Raw genomic sequence first — 16,863 nt, 5'->3', positions numbered from 1 at the left:
TCTTTACGCCAAAATGCGGTGTGCGTGCGAACATCACGATCACTGGCTCGATGGTAATGTTTAATCCGTCAAGAATATCGCCAGCTATTATTGCTGTGGCCACGTGCGTAAGGCATACATGTGTTACGTAACTGGCCCAACCAGTCAACAATGGAGGGAGGGAGAGAGAGAGAAAGGAGGAGGAGGGGGGGTCGTTTGGAGGGTAATTAAACCAGACTCGAGGGTGGGATTTAAACGTAGAAAATCTAAAATATACATTTAGCCGTTTATTGTACTGCTTTGTCTATTTGTGTCTGTAACTAAAAGTTACCATTAGATAATGCCTCATTTGAATATGTAAATATAATATTTCAGAATTGTAATACAACAAATATTGTCTTTAATTCAGTAATCAACTGTGGAACTTTCATGGTGATATCTTTTCGTAATTATTTCTTACCCTATTCATTTGCATTTTACAAAATATATCTTTTAAGGCCGTTTTTTGTCCAGATTGTTGATCCAGAAATCATTACAACCTTACATCCACCAAACATTCCAGGTTCATTCCTGCCTATATTCTGAAGGTTTTCACAGGCGGGTTTGTTCATACATCATTCATTCCTGATTTATACAGCATTTCCTTCCTAAAAACATAGCAAAATTATTAAAAAATGTTATGGCCATTCTCATTTATTGAGTGATACAAAGAGATACCCAACATTCCCTCAGTGAAAAAAACTTTGTCTCTAATATGTCAACAAAATAATATAAGCATTTTGAAACTGACTCCAACCAAAATACCCCCAAAAAAATATTTAAAAAAAACAGATACATACTTACCCTATTCACCTGTAGTGTCTCCACTTAATTAAGTAACACATGTAACCTTGAAACAGCTTCAAGTTTTAAAAGGATAAATCCCTCACCACATTACTGGTGGGTTCTCAGAAATAATTTCCCTTATGACTATGAATGCTTGTTGAGACATGACTCCAGCCTTCAGCCGGTGTTGGAACAACTGACTCTCACTGACTCTCCATACAGATTTCCACCCACGCCTTAGCTGGCCCTACCTCATTATTATTCCGCGTCGGACCTCACAGCCATGGAACTTTCTCAACCTACACGAGGCCACAGCCACAACGTTTTACAAGACAACACCAAAAAGTATTTAGCCTGTCACCCGAGTGATCATACAGCAATTTGCGTATTCAAATGTTATTATTGTTTGTTTGTTTTTTATCATTATTGAGTTCCTACATCTCACCCACTCCATCCCCTGACAGACCGGCCAACACTCACAAGCAGGAAACAAAACTAAGAAAATGTCTGAGAGTACAATGTTGTGGTTATCAGTTACAGGCGTTAAGCTCTAGATTTCTATTCATAGTCTTCATAGCGGTGCAGGAACCGATGCCATACTTTATCATGGTAATTTATTAATCAAGCCCTGAGTGTATTTAAGCTCTTCCAACTTTATAGATGAGCTATCACCAGGGGTGGCAGAAGTATTCAGATCTTTTACTTAAGTATAAGCAGCAATACTATAGTATAAAAGTACTTAGTGGCAAGTAAAAGTCCTGCATTCAAAATTCTAGTAAAAGTACACAAGTATCAGCACCAAAATTATACTTAAAAGGTTTTAACGTATACATAAAGATCAAAAAATCACAAATGGGGCAGGCGGGTCCAAATAACATCAGACATTAACTCAGGAGACAGCTGTTCCCTTCCCATGCGAAAAGAGAATTCAACGTTGATGTATATGTAACATAACTTGCGTACTTCAGTAACGGCTCTTCCGTAGTTGTTTTAACCCAAACAACTATCTTTTCCTAAACCTAACCAATTAGTTTTGTTGCCTAAACCTAGCTTACCTGTTTCCTGTGCAGACCGCCGTGTATTTTGAAAAGACGGTATGCACCTAACCAGCGGTTCTTAACATTATTGGCTGGACTTTTGTAGGAAAACGCGCAAAAAAAAACAGAGGAATTTTTCAATTGTTGACCAAATTAAATTAATTTATATACTTCTGGGTAGTTTAACCTAACAGTATATCTTAATCTTTAGTTGATTTATATTTTGTATTAATAATCTAAATCTGCAAAAGTACCTATAGCTGTAGCATAAAATGGAGATAATCAAGTAAAGAATTGTACAAGTAACTTAAAATTGCACTTAAGTGTAGTTAAATAAATGTAGTCCCGTTCCACCCAGCAGCTATGTACAAGAGGAGGCCTCGACAAACATTTGTACAGAATGAGACATCTCGCTAAAAGCAAGGAGGAGGCTACAGCATCAGAGAGATTTTAATCACTACGTGCTACACCAAAGGATGTCCGCCTTGTTTCTGGGTCTATGATCTACGTATGTGGACAGAAAGGTTTTTCAAAAGCACAGAGTCGGTTTAAACTTGGACACGACCAAAGCCGAAAATGAGGATTGCTGGGGCTTGGTTACAGCCGGTTAGATCAAATTCTGATTAAAGATGGCGGGACTACTTGAAGAAAAGATTTGTCAAACGAAACGGAGATTTCTCAGATATCTCATCTGTGATTCAATGATCACGATTCCATCAGCAGGACTTGTTGACCGATCGCTGAAGGGCTCGACATCTCGCCCCGTCAGTCACAATCACACAAATATCACAGTTTCATCACGTTTACAGGAAATTGTTCTTTGTGTCTCGCTTTCCAGGAGTCTTCTCATACCTTGGTGGTTCCTGGTTGGCAACTGGGCCAACCTGTACAGTTATCATAATAAACAAGTGGATCAGAAAAAATGTCAAATATTTGCTGTTTTGCAGCAAGTCGCAGCAATGTTCTCACTGACAGTGAAATGTACTTTTTTGTTGGACTTACGCAATGAACCTATGCATTGGCAAACAGTATGTAAAAGCCATTAATTAGGTAAACTGCAGCTTAGCTTTTGTCCCACAGGATAATGAGCACATTCTGTATTAGTCTCGTGTTCGGACAGGCCTGGTTGGGCGCGGTGTTTACCACATTTTCTGAATGCACTCCCACCGCTCAAACAAAACCTTTATTCTGAACTTGTCAGGTTGATAAAATCAACAACTTGCTTTCACGTCATTCTTGAGAATGATGTGACGTGTGCATGTTTTTACAGGTGTTCATACGTGAATATGTACTTTACATTTTAGAAGTTGTGTGTGATGCATTTAAGTTTACTTTTCTGCTTCTTTTTTATTTATTTTTAGAAATGTTCCTGGCTCTCTTTTCTTGACCTTTTGTAACACCAATATTCTGGAATCTAATTTACATAACCCACAGCGCTGTGAGCTGGAGAGTCCCTACTCGAAAAGGTTAGCACAGCGTTACTTTCCATCGCTTACACCGGTGAATGAACAATATAGATGGTTCGTGTTAGTTTGCTGGCTCACACAACCGCCAACGAACACAGTGTACAGCCGATTGGGCATTTCGCTCGTGATAAATTAACATGACACATGCAGGCACAGCAGATTTTCACATGAGAAATGTAAGCCATCATGTGGAATGACCTTGTGTGGAGTTCACATGTAGAATAAATGTGGGTTATCACGTGTAAAAAGGCATTTCATAAGTGATGATTAATATAGTGTGTAGGCATATGTGGTTTTCAGACATTTATGCAAAATGTTTATTTATTTCCCATGTGAGAAAACCACGTCCTCCTGCAGGTTAGCTCACGCTGCAAAACCGCCTGTCTTCTGCCCACCTTCTTTACAAAGTTGACATTGAACACACTGTAACAATAATTACTTTATGGTTTTTAATGTTTACGTTCAGGATGGAGAAAAGATTGTGGTCTTGAAGATATCGGAAAAAGTAAACACTGACTTAAGGATATAAATTCCAGTCAAAGTTGTGTGCTTTGTGCACCCAACCCAGACATCCAACAAGCACCTGTCTCTTAGTTGCCTATGAATGTAATCTGCAGGAGACAGGCTTATCTCACATGTCTTCCCATGTCATTTACCCTGCCCCTATATTCTTAATCTGTGCGGTACATCAGCAAGCTTTGGGCAATAATTCTACCCCTTTTTTCCTCCATTCCCACAGTCAACGCCCAGTCAGATATTTAACTTACATGTGATTTGTGTATTATATTCGCCTGATGCTCATTCTCCTCTTTATGAGAATGTCAAGCCTTTCAAATGGACCTTTGCACAGATCCAGTTAATAAATGCACCATATATTTGCTGCCATCTTGTGGCAAATCAGGATTGTAGCTGTGACACTTGACTGCTTTTAATTTTTTGGTTAGTGCTTCATCTACTGTAATATTTATATGGCCAAACTTGGATTTGCTCTAAAAATCTGAGGCTGCGAAACAGAAACCCAAATGAGAAAGAACTCGTAGTCTAAGTGTCACTTAAAACATACATAGAAAAACAAAAACATAAAATAAAGAAAATAGCCAAATTATTTTATCACAGTAAACTGTACGTTTAAGTTTGTTACCTATGCATACATACTCAATTAACGTGCCATATCTGGATTGTTTAATCAGTTTAAAACTGTTTAAAATGAAATGTTGTGGTTTTACAGTTTATTTCATCAGTGACATCCTGAGCCTCATCAGTGAGCTCGTGGTGAATTTTGTAACCGGCTTGGTCCGTGCCAGGTTAGCTGTTTTCCTGTTTATCCAGTGTTTCTGTTAAACTGAGATACAGACACGAGAGTGGTATGGATGGATGACCTCGTCTAACTCCCCTCGCCCCAAAAAACTAAAACAAATGTCAACTACTCCTTGAACTTTGACATATTTTAGTGTACCGACATTGTGACAAACTCTTTAACCTGTGTGCTTTCAGTGGTATCATTCCACGTTTGGATGCTCCATTTCCAAAATGGTGCAATTATCATCTGTAAAGATGGACACAGCAGGGTTAATCAACCTCACTTCATTAATATCTATATATTTAAACTATGAGACAATATCCTCACCTTCATGTGATTTGCATAATAAATAATCAGCTTTTCTCTTCCTGATGAGCAACAGTATGCTCAGTATGTTTAGTACAGCCTATCATTCATCAGTTGTGGTGTGTGTACACAGAGTCCTGCCCACTGTCTCCCTCTCGCGCGCGCACGCACGAGCTACACGCGCTCCCCGACACAAACACACACGCACGCACACAAACATGGCGGCCTCTGTTTCACCGCTACGCTCCTCCTTCAGGATTTGTAGCCCGTTAGCGTTACCCCATCACTGCTGCCGGGCCGAACTACGGACGCACAGAAAATGCGAGAGTCAAAGGAGACATGTTCACCAGTCGTTGACGAGGTAAACGGCGCCCCGTTCAAAGCGCCGCTGTGTTTTTTCTCTTCTTCTTCGTCCAGTTAATGCACGGTTTTACTTTGCGGAGGGATGAGCTACGCTTAAGCACCGGCGAAGGCGTGTGTCACGTGCGCTAGAGGATGGTGATTGACAGCGGGTTTAACCGTTCACGGTAGAGAGGGTAGGTTTAACGGACGTAGCGTTACCTTTAACCTTAGGTGAGGGGGCAATTGCATGTCTCATTAAACCGACGGTGCTGTCACAAACGTGTCGGTATTACGTAACTCGCCGCAGTTTCTCCGGTTGTAGTTAGCTTCATGTTTGAGGACACACACTCGTACCATGTTGGCTGCTGCTGCTGCCTGAGGACGGTTAGCTTCATTTAAGCCGCTGATGTGGATTACCGGTGCTAATAATGACCGTATATATAGGAACACATTTTTTATTTCCACTCAAAAGACAAGAAAATAATAACGCTCACTCATCACTAACTTAACGTTACTGTTAGTCATTTTACGTTACAGCTCCAAAGCCAAAGGTTGCTGCTGCTGCTATACTACTACTACTATCTTCTTCTTCTTCTCCTTCATTCTCCTCCTTATTCTTCTTCTTCTTCTTCTTCTTCTTCTTCTTCTTCTTCTTCTTCACCTTCCTTCTTCTTCTCCTTCATTCTCCTCCTTCTTCTTTTTCTTCTCGTTCCCTTTCCTCCTCTTCCTTATTCTTCTCCTTCTTCAAAAAATGTCTACATCATACTGTATAGAAGGATTGACCAGTGCAACCAAATAGCAGTGGCGCCAATTCTACGTAAATGTACTTCATATAAATAAGAAACTACCCTTAATACTTAGTTTAATTCATAGCATACACTTAAAAAAAAAAAAAATATATATATATATATATATATATATATATATATATATATATATATATATATTGAAGTCTTGCCGATTAATCAACATATTGTTTCAGCTTTATTTGGAATGACACGTTGGATTTATGTCTGTTTTGTAACCTGTGATGCGCTGCACATGAGCATTCCTCCATGTTTTCACCAGGCACGCCGCTGTGGTGATTTCGGGGACAGAGTTGGCTCGACAGCTCCACAGAGAAATCCAGCGTGACGTGGAAGAGCTGGTCGCTCAGGGCAACATGAGACCCCACCTGGGAGTGGTGCTAGTGGGGGACGACCCGGCCAGTCGCACCTACGTCAAGAACAAGACCCGGGCCGCCAGCATCCTGGGTCAGATATGAGCATCCCTGAACACTGTATATGCTATAACGAGTGCAGATCAACAAACACAGCGTCGCTCTACCCTAATGCATCTCACATAGTAATGCATGCGTGAATATGTAGGTACACATGGATAAACAATCAACGTACTGTGTAAAGTCACGCAGCTGCAAACTAACATGCAGACGGCTCCATGTTGAACACAGAGTGTGTGTGATGTGTGCGTGCTCTCCAGGTATCTCCAGTGACACGGTGGTGCGGCCGAGCTCGGTGTCCCAGGAGGAGCTGCTGGAGCTGATTGACAAGATGAACCGCGACTGGAGGGTCAGCGGCCTGTTGGTGCAATTGCCACTTCCCGGTAAACCGCCGGATGCTGCAGCTGCCACGCGAGCTTTCCCTCACTGACATCAGCGTTAAACAAAAGGAGCTGATGCGTACGGCTCGCTTCGCAGTGATTGCATCCACGCAGTTCTTTCCTAATGAAGCGCCGTTATGGTTTCTACGTGAAAATACATTTTCATTCTTGCCTTTGAATGGTAGATAGCAGGAAAAACACAGGTGTTACTCGCAACATTAGCGATGGTTCCTGTGGGACACCGGGCCTGAAATCGAAGCAGCTAAATGGAACTCAGCCATCATTAGTTCCATTAATCACACATGTGCGTTTCCTACTGTGACAAGTGAATGACTAAGCTGTCTTCCGAATTGCATCCAAATGCTCTTACAGAGTAAGGACTGTTGCATCTAGAATGCTTTCAATTGGGACATGCTTGAACTTTGACCCTCTTTCTCATATATTTGCTGCGCAAAGGATTGTGGGTCAGAATAGCCAGAAAAGCATCTTGCAAGCGATCGGCGGTAGTAGAACATCCTGGTATTTTTGACATACTATGCTTTGGGACATACTAAATCTTTTTTCTGGCATACTAACTAGTATAGTAGGAGGGTAGTGTAGCACAGCTATTGTTTCGAACAGCTGTTTTCAACCACTGGGCGGGGCCCACTGCTGAGCCACAGAGCGCCATCTAGAGGGCCGCGGAGCTACTTCCCAAATGGCGAAATGAAATTTAAATTTGATTACCGTTTTAGTAATATATAAGGCTAGTTGTTTGTATTTCTAAATATGCTCAATAATTCACATCAAACAAGCATCCTAATTCAAACTAAACATAGTGTAAATGACCAGTTTCGTTTTAATATCTCCACACCAACACAAACGTGTTTCAGCCACAGTTAGCTAGCTAACGTTCCCTCGTATGCAGTGACACATAATGGATCGCTGTTTGAAGTGGAAAAAGTGATGTAGGACACAACGCTGCACCAGTAAAAGCTCCAAAGCATGCAGTGAGGGAATATAAGCCTGAATACATCACATTTGGATTCATAATGGTAGCCAGCGTTGGGTAGACGGACAGCTGACAGTGGCACAACACATATTTACTTTCTCATGAATCAGAATTGGGCCTTGATTTGCATGTAGCATGATGTGGTGGTCAACCATTAACCATTATGTTCTGCAGAATCTGCGCTTTATCATGTGTAATATCGTCGTAACAGCAATATCTCCTCTTTAGAGCACATCAACGAGCGAGCGGTGTGTAACGCCATCGCTCCAGAGAAGGACGTGGACGGCTTCCACATCGTGAACATCGGTAAGCTGTGTCTGGACCAGAGATCCATGGTGCCTGCCACACCCGCAGCGGTCTGGGAGATCATCAAAAGAGCAGGTAGACCACCACAGGAACCTCCTCCGCTCCATAATGCACAACCAGTTTTAACACTGTGTTTGTGTTGTTCTTTTTTCATTTCAATTTTGTTATTTTGCTGCAAACTTGAAGTTCAATATCAAGGTTGAATTTAGTGCAACCAGTTACTTCTGTCTGAATCATTGCTTCATGCTATTATTCGCTTATGTTTTAAATCATTTTGACATCATTTGATAGAAGCACATTGACAGTAAATTACTCGAAAGTGCTAGCTGTGTTGTCAGCCTGTTTCATAATTGACTCATCAAACCTCAGCACATTCCTTTTGTGTGTTTTTTGCTTCACAATATTTTTAAAAGTCAACTCTGGAGGCAAAGTTAGGAGTGGCTCCTGCCTTTACATGTCCGGCCCACTAGATGGCGCCTCATAATTATTTTTCCCACCTCGGTCCTCTACTTGCCCAAATAAGGGTGTAAATCATAGAAATAAAAAATAAGATATTATACATGTAGATATTCTTGTAAATATTGTGGCAGTTAAGAACTCGGGCTGAGTGTGTTGTGCCAAACGTAAATGAGTATGAGCAGTGCTGGAGAGGCCGCACAAGAATTGAGAAACCCGACACGTAATGAAATAATATGAGAAAAATGGACTCAGCAAACCAGGCCGAAGGCATCGCCATTCATGCCCAAGTGACTTTTTAATAAAAATTGAACACTTAGTTCGGTTCGGCATCTGTCGTTGCTGAGAGGCCCCGTTTTATGCAAAAAAAACAGAAAGTGAGGATGAAGAGTCCCTGACAGCGTGGGTTAGGGTCCTTGACAATGAAGGAGTTATTTTTGTGTTGGTATTAACGATGAGCGGCCTCTACTCTACATAAGAGCGAGAGAACCTGATGGTCTCAGCGGAGCAATTTTCTTTTGCACTTTCCACATCAGGCAGTGTGGAAGCTTTTGGGATGCTTTCTGCTTTCCCCTTTATTAGAATGTGTTGGGGATGAGAGGGTGAAGGTCTCTCCTCTCTCCCCTCTCTCTCTCTCTGCACTACATGAATACTAAAGATGAGAATACTCTTGGAAAAAATATTCTTCAAGCAAGAAAAGAGGCCTCTTATACATGGGTCTAATATGTGCATATACCCGTCCTCCCACTATCAATCACTCTAATGAGTCGGCCGACAATAGATGAAAACATGGCGGTTAGATCCGCTCTGTGCTCTCTCTCTCTCTCTCTCTCTCTCTCTCTCTCTCTCTCTCTCTCTCTCTCTCTCTCTCTCTCTCTCTCTCTCTCTCTCTCTCTCTCTCTCTCTCTCTCTCTCTCTCTCTCTCTCTCTCTCTTATGATGTTGTTAAAGCTCAGCATTTTGTGTTTAGCAAATCTATTTTTTGCACCTTGCAAACACAGTGTTCCCCTTTATTTCATAGGTGCATTCATTATTCTGAATATTTCCTCCACGCCTAAAAGGACATGTGTTTGTACAGGCATTCAGACGGTGGGGAAGAATGTGCTGGTCGCTGGTCGCTCCAAAAATGTCGGAATGCCCATCGCAATGCTGCTGCACACCGATCGCAAGCATGAACGCCCCGGGGGTAAGTGTGTGTGTGCGTGTGCGTGTGTGTCAGAACTGAATTATGATTGGAGTGCCGCTATTTGTGTGCAAATGATATTGCACCATCTTGGCTTTCCCTGAAAGATCTTGGACGTGACCAAAGGCTTTAATGACTCCTCACCTTTCTTTAATCAAACAATAAATGCTGATGCACGTCCTGCCGGAGGAGTTCCAAGAAGGGAAGAAAACCGGGGACTGGGAAGGAAGTATGCAAACAGGGCGAGACTTTTGTGCAGGCGGATTGACTGTCCTTATAAGGGCATAGGAAGTAGGGGAGAGGATTTGGAGCTGAGTGTAATTTGGGGTTTAGATGAAGCAACGAGTTGTTTGACTTGTCAAAGTGTAGCAGTGCTAAAGGTCAGATCAACACAGTGAGTTGCAGAATGTGCAACGTCGCAGGGAGGATTGTCGGGTAGTTGTCGTAACTAGAAACAGTGCTGAGAGAAAAGCTTTGGAGCAAATGTTTGACATTTTGGGAAATATTCTTATTCTGTTGAATATAAGGCTTTAGCCCTCAACCGCTTAGCTTAACTTAATGAAGCTTAACCAACCAACGCAATACGCACAAACATCCCTTAAAGGGATCTCTGCATGCTGGACCTTCATCAGACATTGAAGTCAATAGACTTCAATCTAGCTCTATGATAATTTAATCGAGATCTAGCTGCAGTTCACACCGTCCATCACTTGGCCGTGGCTCCCAACATGGAGTCAGGGCCGAAGATCACATGGGGTGTTCCCTATGAGCTAGAATCACAATAACACAATACAGAAGTGGTTTAACTTGCATTCTCTCTACTGACCATCAGGGGGCGACTTCTCTGGTTGTATAGAAGTCTATGAGAAAATGACTCTACTTCTCTCTTGATTTATTACCTCAGTGAACATTGTAAACATGAGTTTATGGTCTCAATCTCTAGTTTCAAGTCTTCTTCAATACAGCATGATGTTCATTTAGTAAATTATGATCCATTTAGAGTCAAATAGACCATAAATCAGAGTATGCTTTAGGGCGGGGCTACCTTGTGATTGACAGGTTGCTACACTACCAGATCCGTACACGGCGTCTCTACCACGGTGTCACTCCTCCGCATTCCAAATAGGGTCACTTCCGTTCACTGGTTGCAAAAATCCAAGATGGCGACGGGCAAAATGCCAAACTCCAGGCTTTAAAAGCGCTGTCCACAAACCACGGGGTGATGTCACCGGATGGAGTCCCTGACTGGAGTTGAACTGGGGATCTTTTATGGTCCTGCTCTATGTAACGTATCATAGACTGCGGGAGCCGACAGGATGCCTTATTTTTTAATCTGACTTAAAAATGAAAAAATAAATACATTCCCATTGAGTTTTTTTAAAAACCTTTTAACTGTTAAATCATATAAGCTTGTTCACACCTTTGATTCTATTGCATACCTTCAGATTTGATTTGCAAAGCCAGCTGTCAACACGCCAACGTTCTGAACAAAGCCCCACATTGCGTATGATTTCAAGCCTTATTGGCCCTTCACATCACATTGTGTGACTGAAATAGAATTATTTTGCACGTTGGAAACTTTCTAGAGATTATTTTGTGGCGCTTAAAACTGTTTTGATGAGTTCATTTTCATTTCAGGGTTAGTTCTCTTCATTTTCTCCCTCCTTCACGCACGCACACACACACACACACACTCACACACACACACACACGTCTCATAAGGAACGCTCCCCGGAGGTTCGATGCGCTGTGACTTGCCTCTCCTTCCCGCTCACTCCTCTTATCTTCCTAACCCTCCCCTGCGTGATCCTCTCATCCCCGCCCCACATTCCAGGTCACAGCTGAGTTGCGACTGTGCGGGATGTCGCCACACACTTTCAGATAGAGATCAGGATTACTGTTTTTATGTCGTAATCACCGACCGCACGGTGTCGTCACCGGAGGGCTTCCACGGGGCTGTGGCGCGATGACTACATTTGTACACGTACTCTTTCTGGTGGTTTGAGTCTCACGCGCTGCGGTTTTTGAGAAGTCCTCCCCTGAAACTCAATACAATGGAGGTGAATGATGTACCGAAATTACACACCCTAAAAAAAAAGCAGTTTGCTTTGTACTTTTCCAAACTTTTGTAAACTCACTCTTTTCTTTTTATTAAACTGTGGCACACAATCATTGTCACCTCCTGAGCTGAGTCAGACCGAAAGATCAAATAGAACACAACTATTAAACGTCTTATAAAAAGAACATGTAATAACTCTTACTTTCTCTGACTAATGCAGTTACATCAAATATAATGATGTAAAGTTTTTATATTATTCAACATGAAATATTCATCAACATGCTCTTAAAATGTAAATGTTACCTTATGAGTACTTTATCTAAACAAAGGACTAGTTTCCATATTTATAAAAACATTGTCATGTCTATTTAGTTTTTCTCGTCTCTAATTCTGTGTCTGTATATTCCTCTGTATTGTTTACACATTGTGTGTAGTGTTCTGTCCTTTGCACCAATATATATATAAAAAAATGAATAAAGGACTTTTCTCCCTGTACTTTGAAAACATGTATGAATGGCAGTAAATGAAATAGCAGCTGATCATTTTTTTTAAAAGGCCTTTATTTTGTAAACTGGAGCTTGTGAGGTTTAATCTTCAGCTTCATGACTTCATAAAAGTGAAGTAAGTTTAGCTGAGGATAGCAGGGTGGTCTTTATCTTTAGAAAAAAACAGCTTTTCTGAGAGACCCGTTGAGTGTTTGATGCATCTTCTTGTTGTGAAATGTGACGGTGCAGAAACCCTTGTGTCCTCTCAGGTGACGCCACGGTGACCATCGCCCACAGATGCACGCCGAAGGAGCAGCTGAAGGAGCTGACCAGCCTGGCTGACATCATCATCGCTGCCGCAGGTAAGCACACCGTTATGACACATCTGTTCATTTACAGTTTGAAGAACTGATCACCACAGTGACACATCCGGCACAGAGAAAAGGGCTTTCTAAGTTGATTTAATAGCACAGAATCATGAACACAACAAATCCTTTCGCCTTAGCGCTGCAGCTCACGATTCCTGTTCAGTGTCGGTTAATCTGCCATTCATTCCTTCCTAAATGTGACGGTTTCCAGCCAAACTTGAATGGAGTCAATGAAGTAAATTATAAATGATTTCTCTCTTTTTCACAACAATAAAGACATTAGGTCAAAGGTGAACCAGAATCAAATGGACATTTGTCTGAGTGATAAGTGAATCTTTCCTCTTTGTTTTCACTTTCAGATAAGTGGATTAGCTAATAATGTGAGTGCATGGTTTCCCGTCAAGGACCGTACTTTTCCATGCCCTCTTCCATTCAAACGTTGCATCACAAATTCGATCAAACATGTTCTCTAAGGGGAAATGATTCTGTATTTCTTTTTATTACCAGCCTCAGGTGCACACTCCTTTCATCAGCGTTGGAAGCCGCGTTTCATTATGTTGGACGCGGCATAGAGAAACTCATGTGGGACAAGTTGTGAAAGTGCTCACCAGCCCTTACTTGAAAGGATCTTGTCAAATTGGCAATAATGGAGCCTGAAAAGTTTCAGTATGTGTACTCTCAGCCAACTGTGGATGAAAGCTCTCCTGAAGAACAATAGCCAGCCAGTGAGTACAGGGCAGGACTATCTGTCGAAAGTCTCTCTAAGTAACCGTGAAAGCCTTGGGAGGGCACCGCGTCCTCCTTCCTTTGTGATAAGTGGAAACGCTTCCTGATGACTAAAAGCAGTTTTCTGGGAAGGGCACCAAAGGCCTCCAACTGTCAGTGTGGGACATTTCCAAATGAGGAACTGGAATAAGGACCCTGCACCGTGTGATTAAGTGAACTCCAGCCGGCCCGGTGCACAACTGTGTTCACGTCACGTGGGAACCCGAATGCGTCTGGGGTTTAATGTTTTAATCGTCGTCGTTCTGAATTTGGTTTTGACTCAGACTTAATCTCATTGTTGAGGAGCTGTAATTGCAGTCTAGGTGGTTCAAATTGACAGCTCTCTGGCAGCCAGCTTCAAAGCGGAGAGGGTTTTCAAAAATAAGTACACGATGGTATAATTATTCCCTTCCTCGTAGACGGTTAGCCGAGGAGTCCTCTCGTTTTGCTCTGCTGGCTTAAGGGAACCTGTGATTAAAAGCAGGTGACGAAGCAGAAAGTAAACGACTCGCCGCTGTCGCTGTTTGGTCATTTGATTATTTGTAGCCTAACACCAGCAGACATGACAAGGGCCCGGGGGGGGTCCCGTCTTCAAAGGGGGCACTACCTCAAAATCTGTTTTTAAAATCTGAATTATATTAAATTGCATTTAGCTTACACGGTGCATATTAAATGAATTTGTGTTAAATCAGATTGCCACAAAACCTGTGTTTTGGGGTCTCCAGGAGTAGTGCTGCACAGAGAGGGGGAGGAATGAGGGGTTGGTGGGGGCCCAGCGGATCTTTTCCCCAGGCACATTAACCCAACCATGATGTGTCCACTCATTATATGAATAGTTTCTGTCTTTGAATGTGTTGTAACTCTGTTGTGTTGTTCATTCTGTACACATGACATCTGTCACACCTGTGTCCATCCTGAGAGAGGATCCTCTTCTGGTGCTCTCCATAAGGTTTCTTCCTCTTTTCTCCCACTTAAAGGGTTTTCCTGCTCTGATGTGAGGGATGCCGTATGCTGTACAGATTGTAAAGCCCTCTGAGGCAAATTTGTGATTTTAGATTATACAGAATCAAATGAATTGAATTGTAGCCGTAGTACTCATCCCCATGTGATGGTGTACAAGAGATCGAACTCATGATCATCTTCTAACTGGTCCCGGTTCCTGTGACTAGGGGTTCCCGGGCTGATCACGGCAGACATGGTGAAGGAGGGCGCGGCAGTCATCGACGTTGGCATAAACCGCATCCAGGTCCCGAACACGGGGAAACTACGGCTCATCGGGGACGTGGACTTTGAGGGTAAATAATCCAAAACGTTCATCAGTGCTTCTTCAGAGGGGGAATAAATGGTGTAAATGGTGAATATATCATTTCTAATGCAGCAGTGAACTGGAATTACCACCTCGCGGTTGTACGCCTTCGCCAATCAGTCAATATCAGTTTATATCCACATAGACACATAAACTGTGTTTTGTGAGGTCACCGTGACTTTTGCAGGTGATTTCACTACAAACGTGGTGTAATGTGACAAACATTTCACTGATCATTTGTTGAACTTTTTGCTGCCAGTGACAATATCTTAATGGCTCAGATTACTGCATGTAATGTTGTTCCAAAGTAAAATGTTATTCTAAGCTCTGGTTCTTGGAATATAGAAGAAAATAATGAATTCCATTTGTCTGACCTGTTGCAGGAGTGAAGGAGAAGGCAGGTTTCATCACACCTGTTCCCGGAGGCGTGGGTCCGATGACCGTCGCCATGCTGATGAAGAACACTGTGACTGCGGCCAGAAACGCACTGATGCATTAAACACACACACACACACACACACTTTCTCACACACACACACACACACACATTCCTTTTATCGACTGATGCTGAGTACAAACAGTGTATGCATACGTACACACATACTTATTCATTTAGTTTTACACACATTTTAGCAAACATACTTTCATTTAAAAATTCACGGGCTCAAAACTTCATACCTGCTGGGAAACTTACTTGATATGTACTTTGTTTATACTTTGAATGTTATTATTTATTTAATTTATTAATTTCAGAGTTCACTTTTTAAGAATTTAGATTAATATTTTTTCTACTGAAGTTGTTTTGGTTCATTGTTGAACATTCCAGATTCTCTGGAAAAGGAATATTAAATGAAAAACAATGCTGCGCCAGTACTATGATCTCTGTCTGATTTACAGATGCCTTTTTTAGACAGTCGACACTGTAGAGAAAGAGAGATTATCATATTAATTAAGGGATTTCTCTGCATAAAGAATGTTATGCATCACACAGTTATTCCTTGTAAAAAGCCTTGTCAACACCGGATGATAAAATCACAGAATGAAAAAGTGAAAATGAGTCACGTTGTTATTCTTGAAGGAGATTAGGGTTCCACTTTCTAGTAAGGCACCCTTGCCAAAAGGGTTTATTAGCTGTAATCAATGATTTTACAAACGAGTAATAAACACTTTAGTGCTTTATATATTAGTTATGAAAATTCAGAAACAACTTTTGGGCTTAGTAGATCTGATGTTCTGAGCTATTGTGAGCTCCCTGGGAAATAACAATTTGAGTCATATTTAACTGACTTATTTCATCTTCCACAGATGTTTTCCGTAGTCATTTGAATGGTACAAAAGAAGATAATCGTTGGTTGTTATGCTGACAAGGCATAACAGTGTACAGCTCGCTGGGAGGAGAGCGGACGGGAAGGCCGGCTAGTTAGCTCGGTAGCTTGTCCTTCTCCACAGCGGCGGGGAGTGAGGCGGCAGGACCGTCAGACCCGCCAGCACAGCTCATTTTCTGTAACCAGTGTAGCATTAAAGCATGGCGTAAATAGCAAGCTAGCTAACTAGCCAGCGACTCACCGTGAGTCGGTTTTGTTTATACGGAATTGAGCCCACTACAACGGTTGCAATGACAACGGCACGCATAAAAATGGCCGTCGCTCGGACAATCCTGCTACGTTGGTTTGAATGGGAATGTCGGGGTTCTACTCGTTTTCTATTTCTATGGGGAATTTATTTAATGACTTTGAGAGTTTGACTAGCTGTTGATCAAAAAACACAAAGCAAGCGTCAAACCCAAAAGTTATTGTTATTAATGGTGTGTAACAGATCTATAACATATGTAAACATTACTGATTAACCATTAATAAAGCTACTCATTAGCGCTCATAAACCCTTTATATAAAGTGGTACTGAGATTTTAATAAGATAAGAGATGGCCAACTACCAAATGGAGGCTAATTCCTCTTCTTTACACTGTTCACTCCAAACTTTGACTTCCATCTCCTGAAGAATGCTTCACTTAATCTTTACAGCTTCTGTTGCCTCTCTCTCTTTTATCAATACATCCTCTCTTCACCTGTCATACCAAATGCTAGAGGCTGC

The 16,863-nt window shown here is 41.8% G+C and overlaps 1 protein-coding gene across 1 annotated transcript; it reads left to right on the top strand.

Moving 5' to 3' along the window:
- The first annotated feature begins 5,128 nt into the window (after window positions 1-5,128).
- LOC306697190 (bifunctional methylenetetrahydrofolate dehydrogenase/cyclohydrolase 2, mitochondrial-like) lies at window positions 5,129-15,390 on the top strand. Its single transcript, XM_079160960.1, has 8 exons — window positions 5,129-5,274; window positions 6,324-6,508; window positions 6,735-6,857; window positions 8,074-8,226; window positions 9,685-9,792; window positions 12,603-12,695; window positions 14,636-14,761; window positions 15,156-15,390. The coding sequence occupies exons 1-8, from the start codon at window positions 5,132-5,134 to the stop codon at window positions 15,269-15,271; spliced, it is 1,047 nt and encodes a 348-aa protein (XP_079017086.1). The 5' UTR covers window positions 5,129-5,131; the 3' UTR covers window positions 15,272-15,390.
- Window positions 15,391-16,863: the final 1,473 nt, after the last annotated feature.

Source organism: Pholis gunnellus, assembly GCF_910591455.1.
Source record: "Pholis gunnellus genome assembly, chromosome: 6".
Lineage (NCBI taxonomy): Eukaryota > Metazoa > Chordata > Actinopteri > Perciformes > Pholidae > Pholis > Pholis gunnellus.
The sequence above is the reverse complement of the archived record's forward strand: the minus strand, read 5'-3'. Positions and strand labels throughout refer to the sequence as shown.

Coding starts and splice junctions, on each gene's coding strand:
- LOC306697190 (XM_079160960.1), top strand. CDS start 5,132: ATGGCGGCCTCTGTTTCACCGCTACGCTCCTCCTTCAGGATTTGTAGC. Junction 6,509..6,734: donor CCGGGCCGCCAGCATCCTGG/GTCAGATATGAG, acceptor CGTGCTCTCCAG/GTATCTCCAGTGACACGGTG. Junction 8,227..9,684: donor GGAGATCATCAAAAGAGCAG/GTAGACCACCAC, acceptor GTGTTTGTACAG/GCATTCAGACGGTGGGGAAG.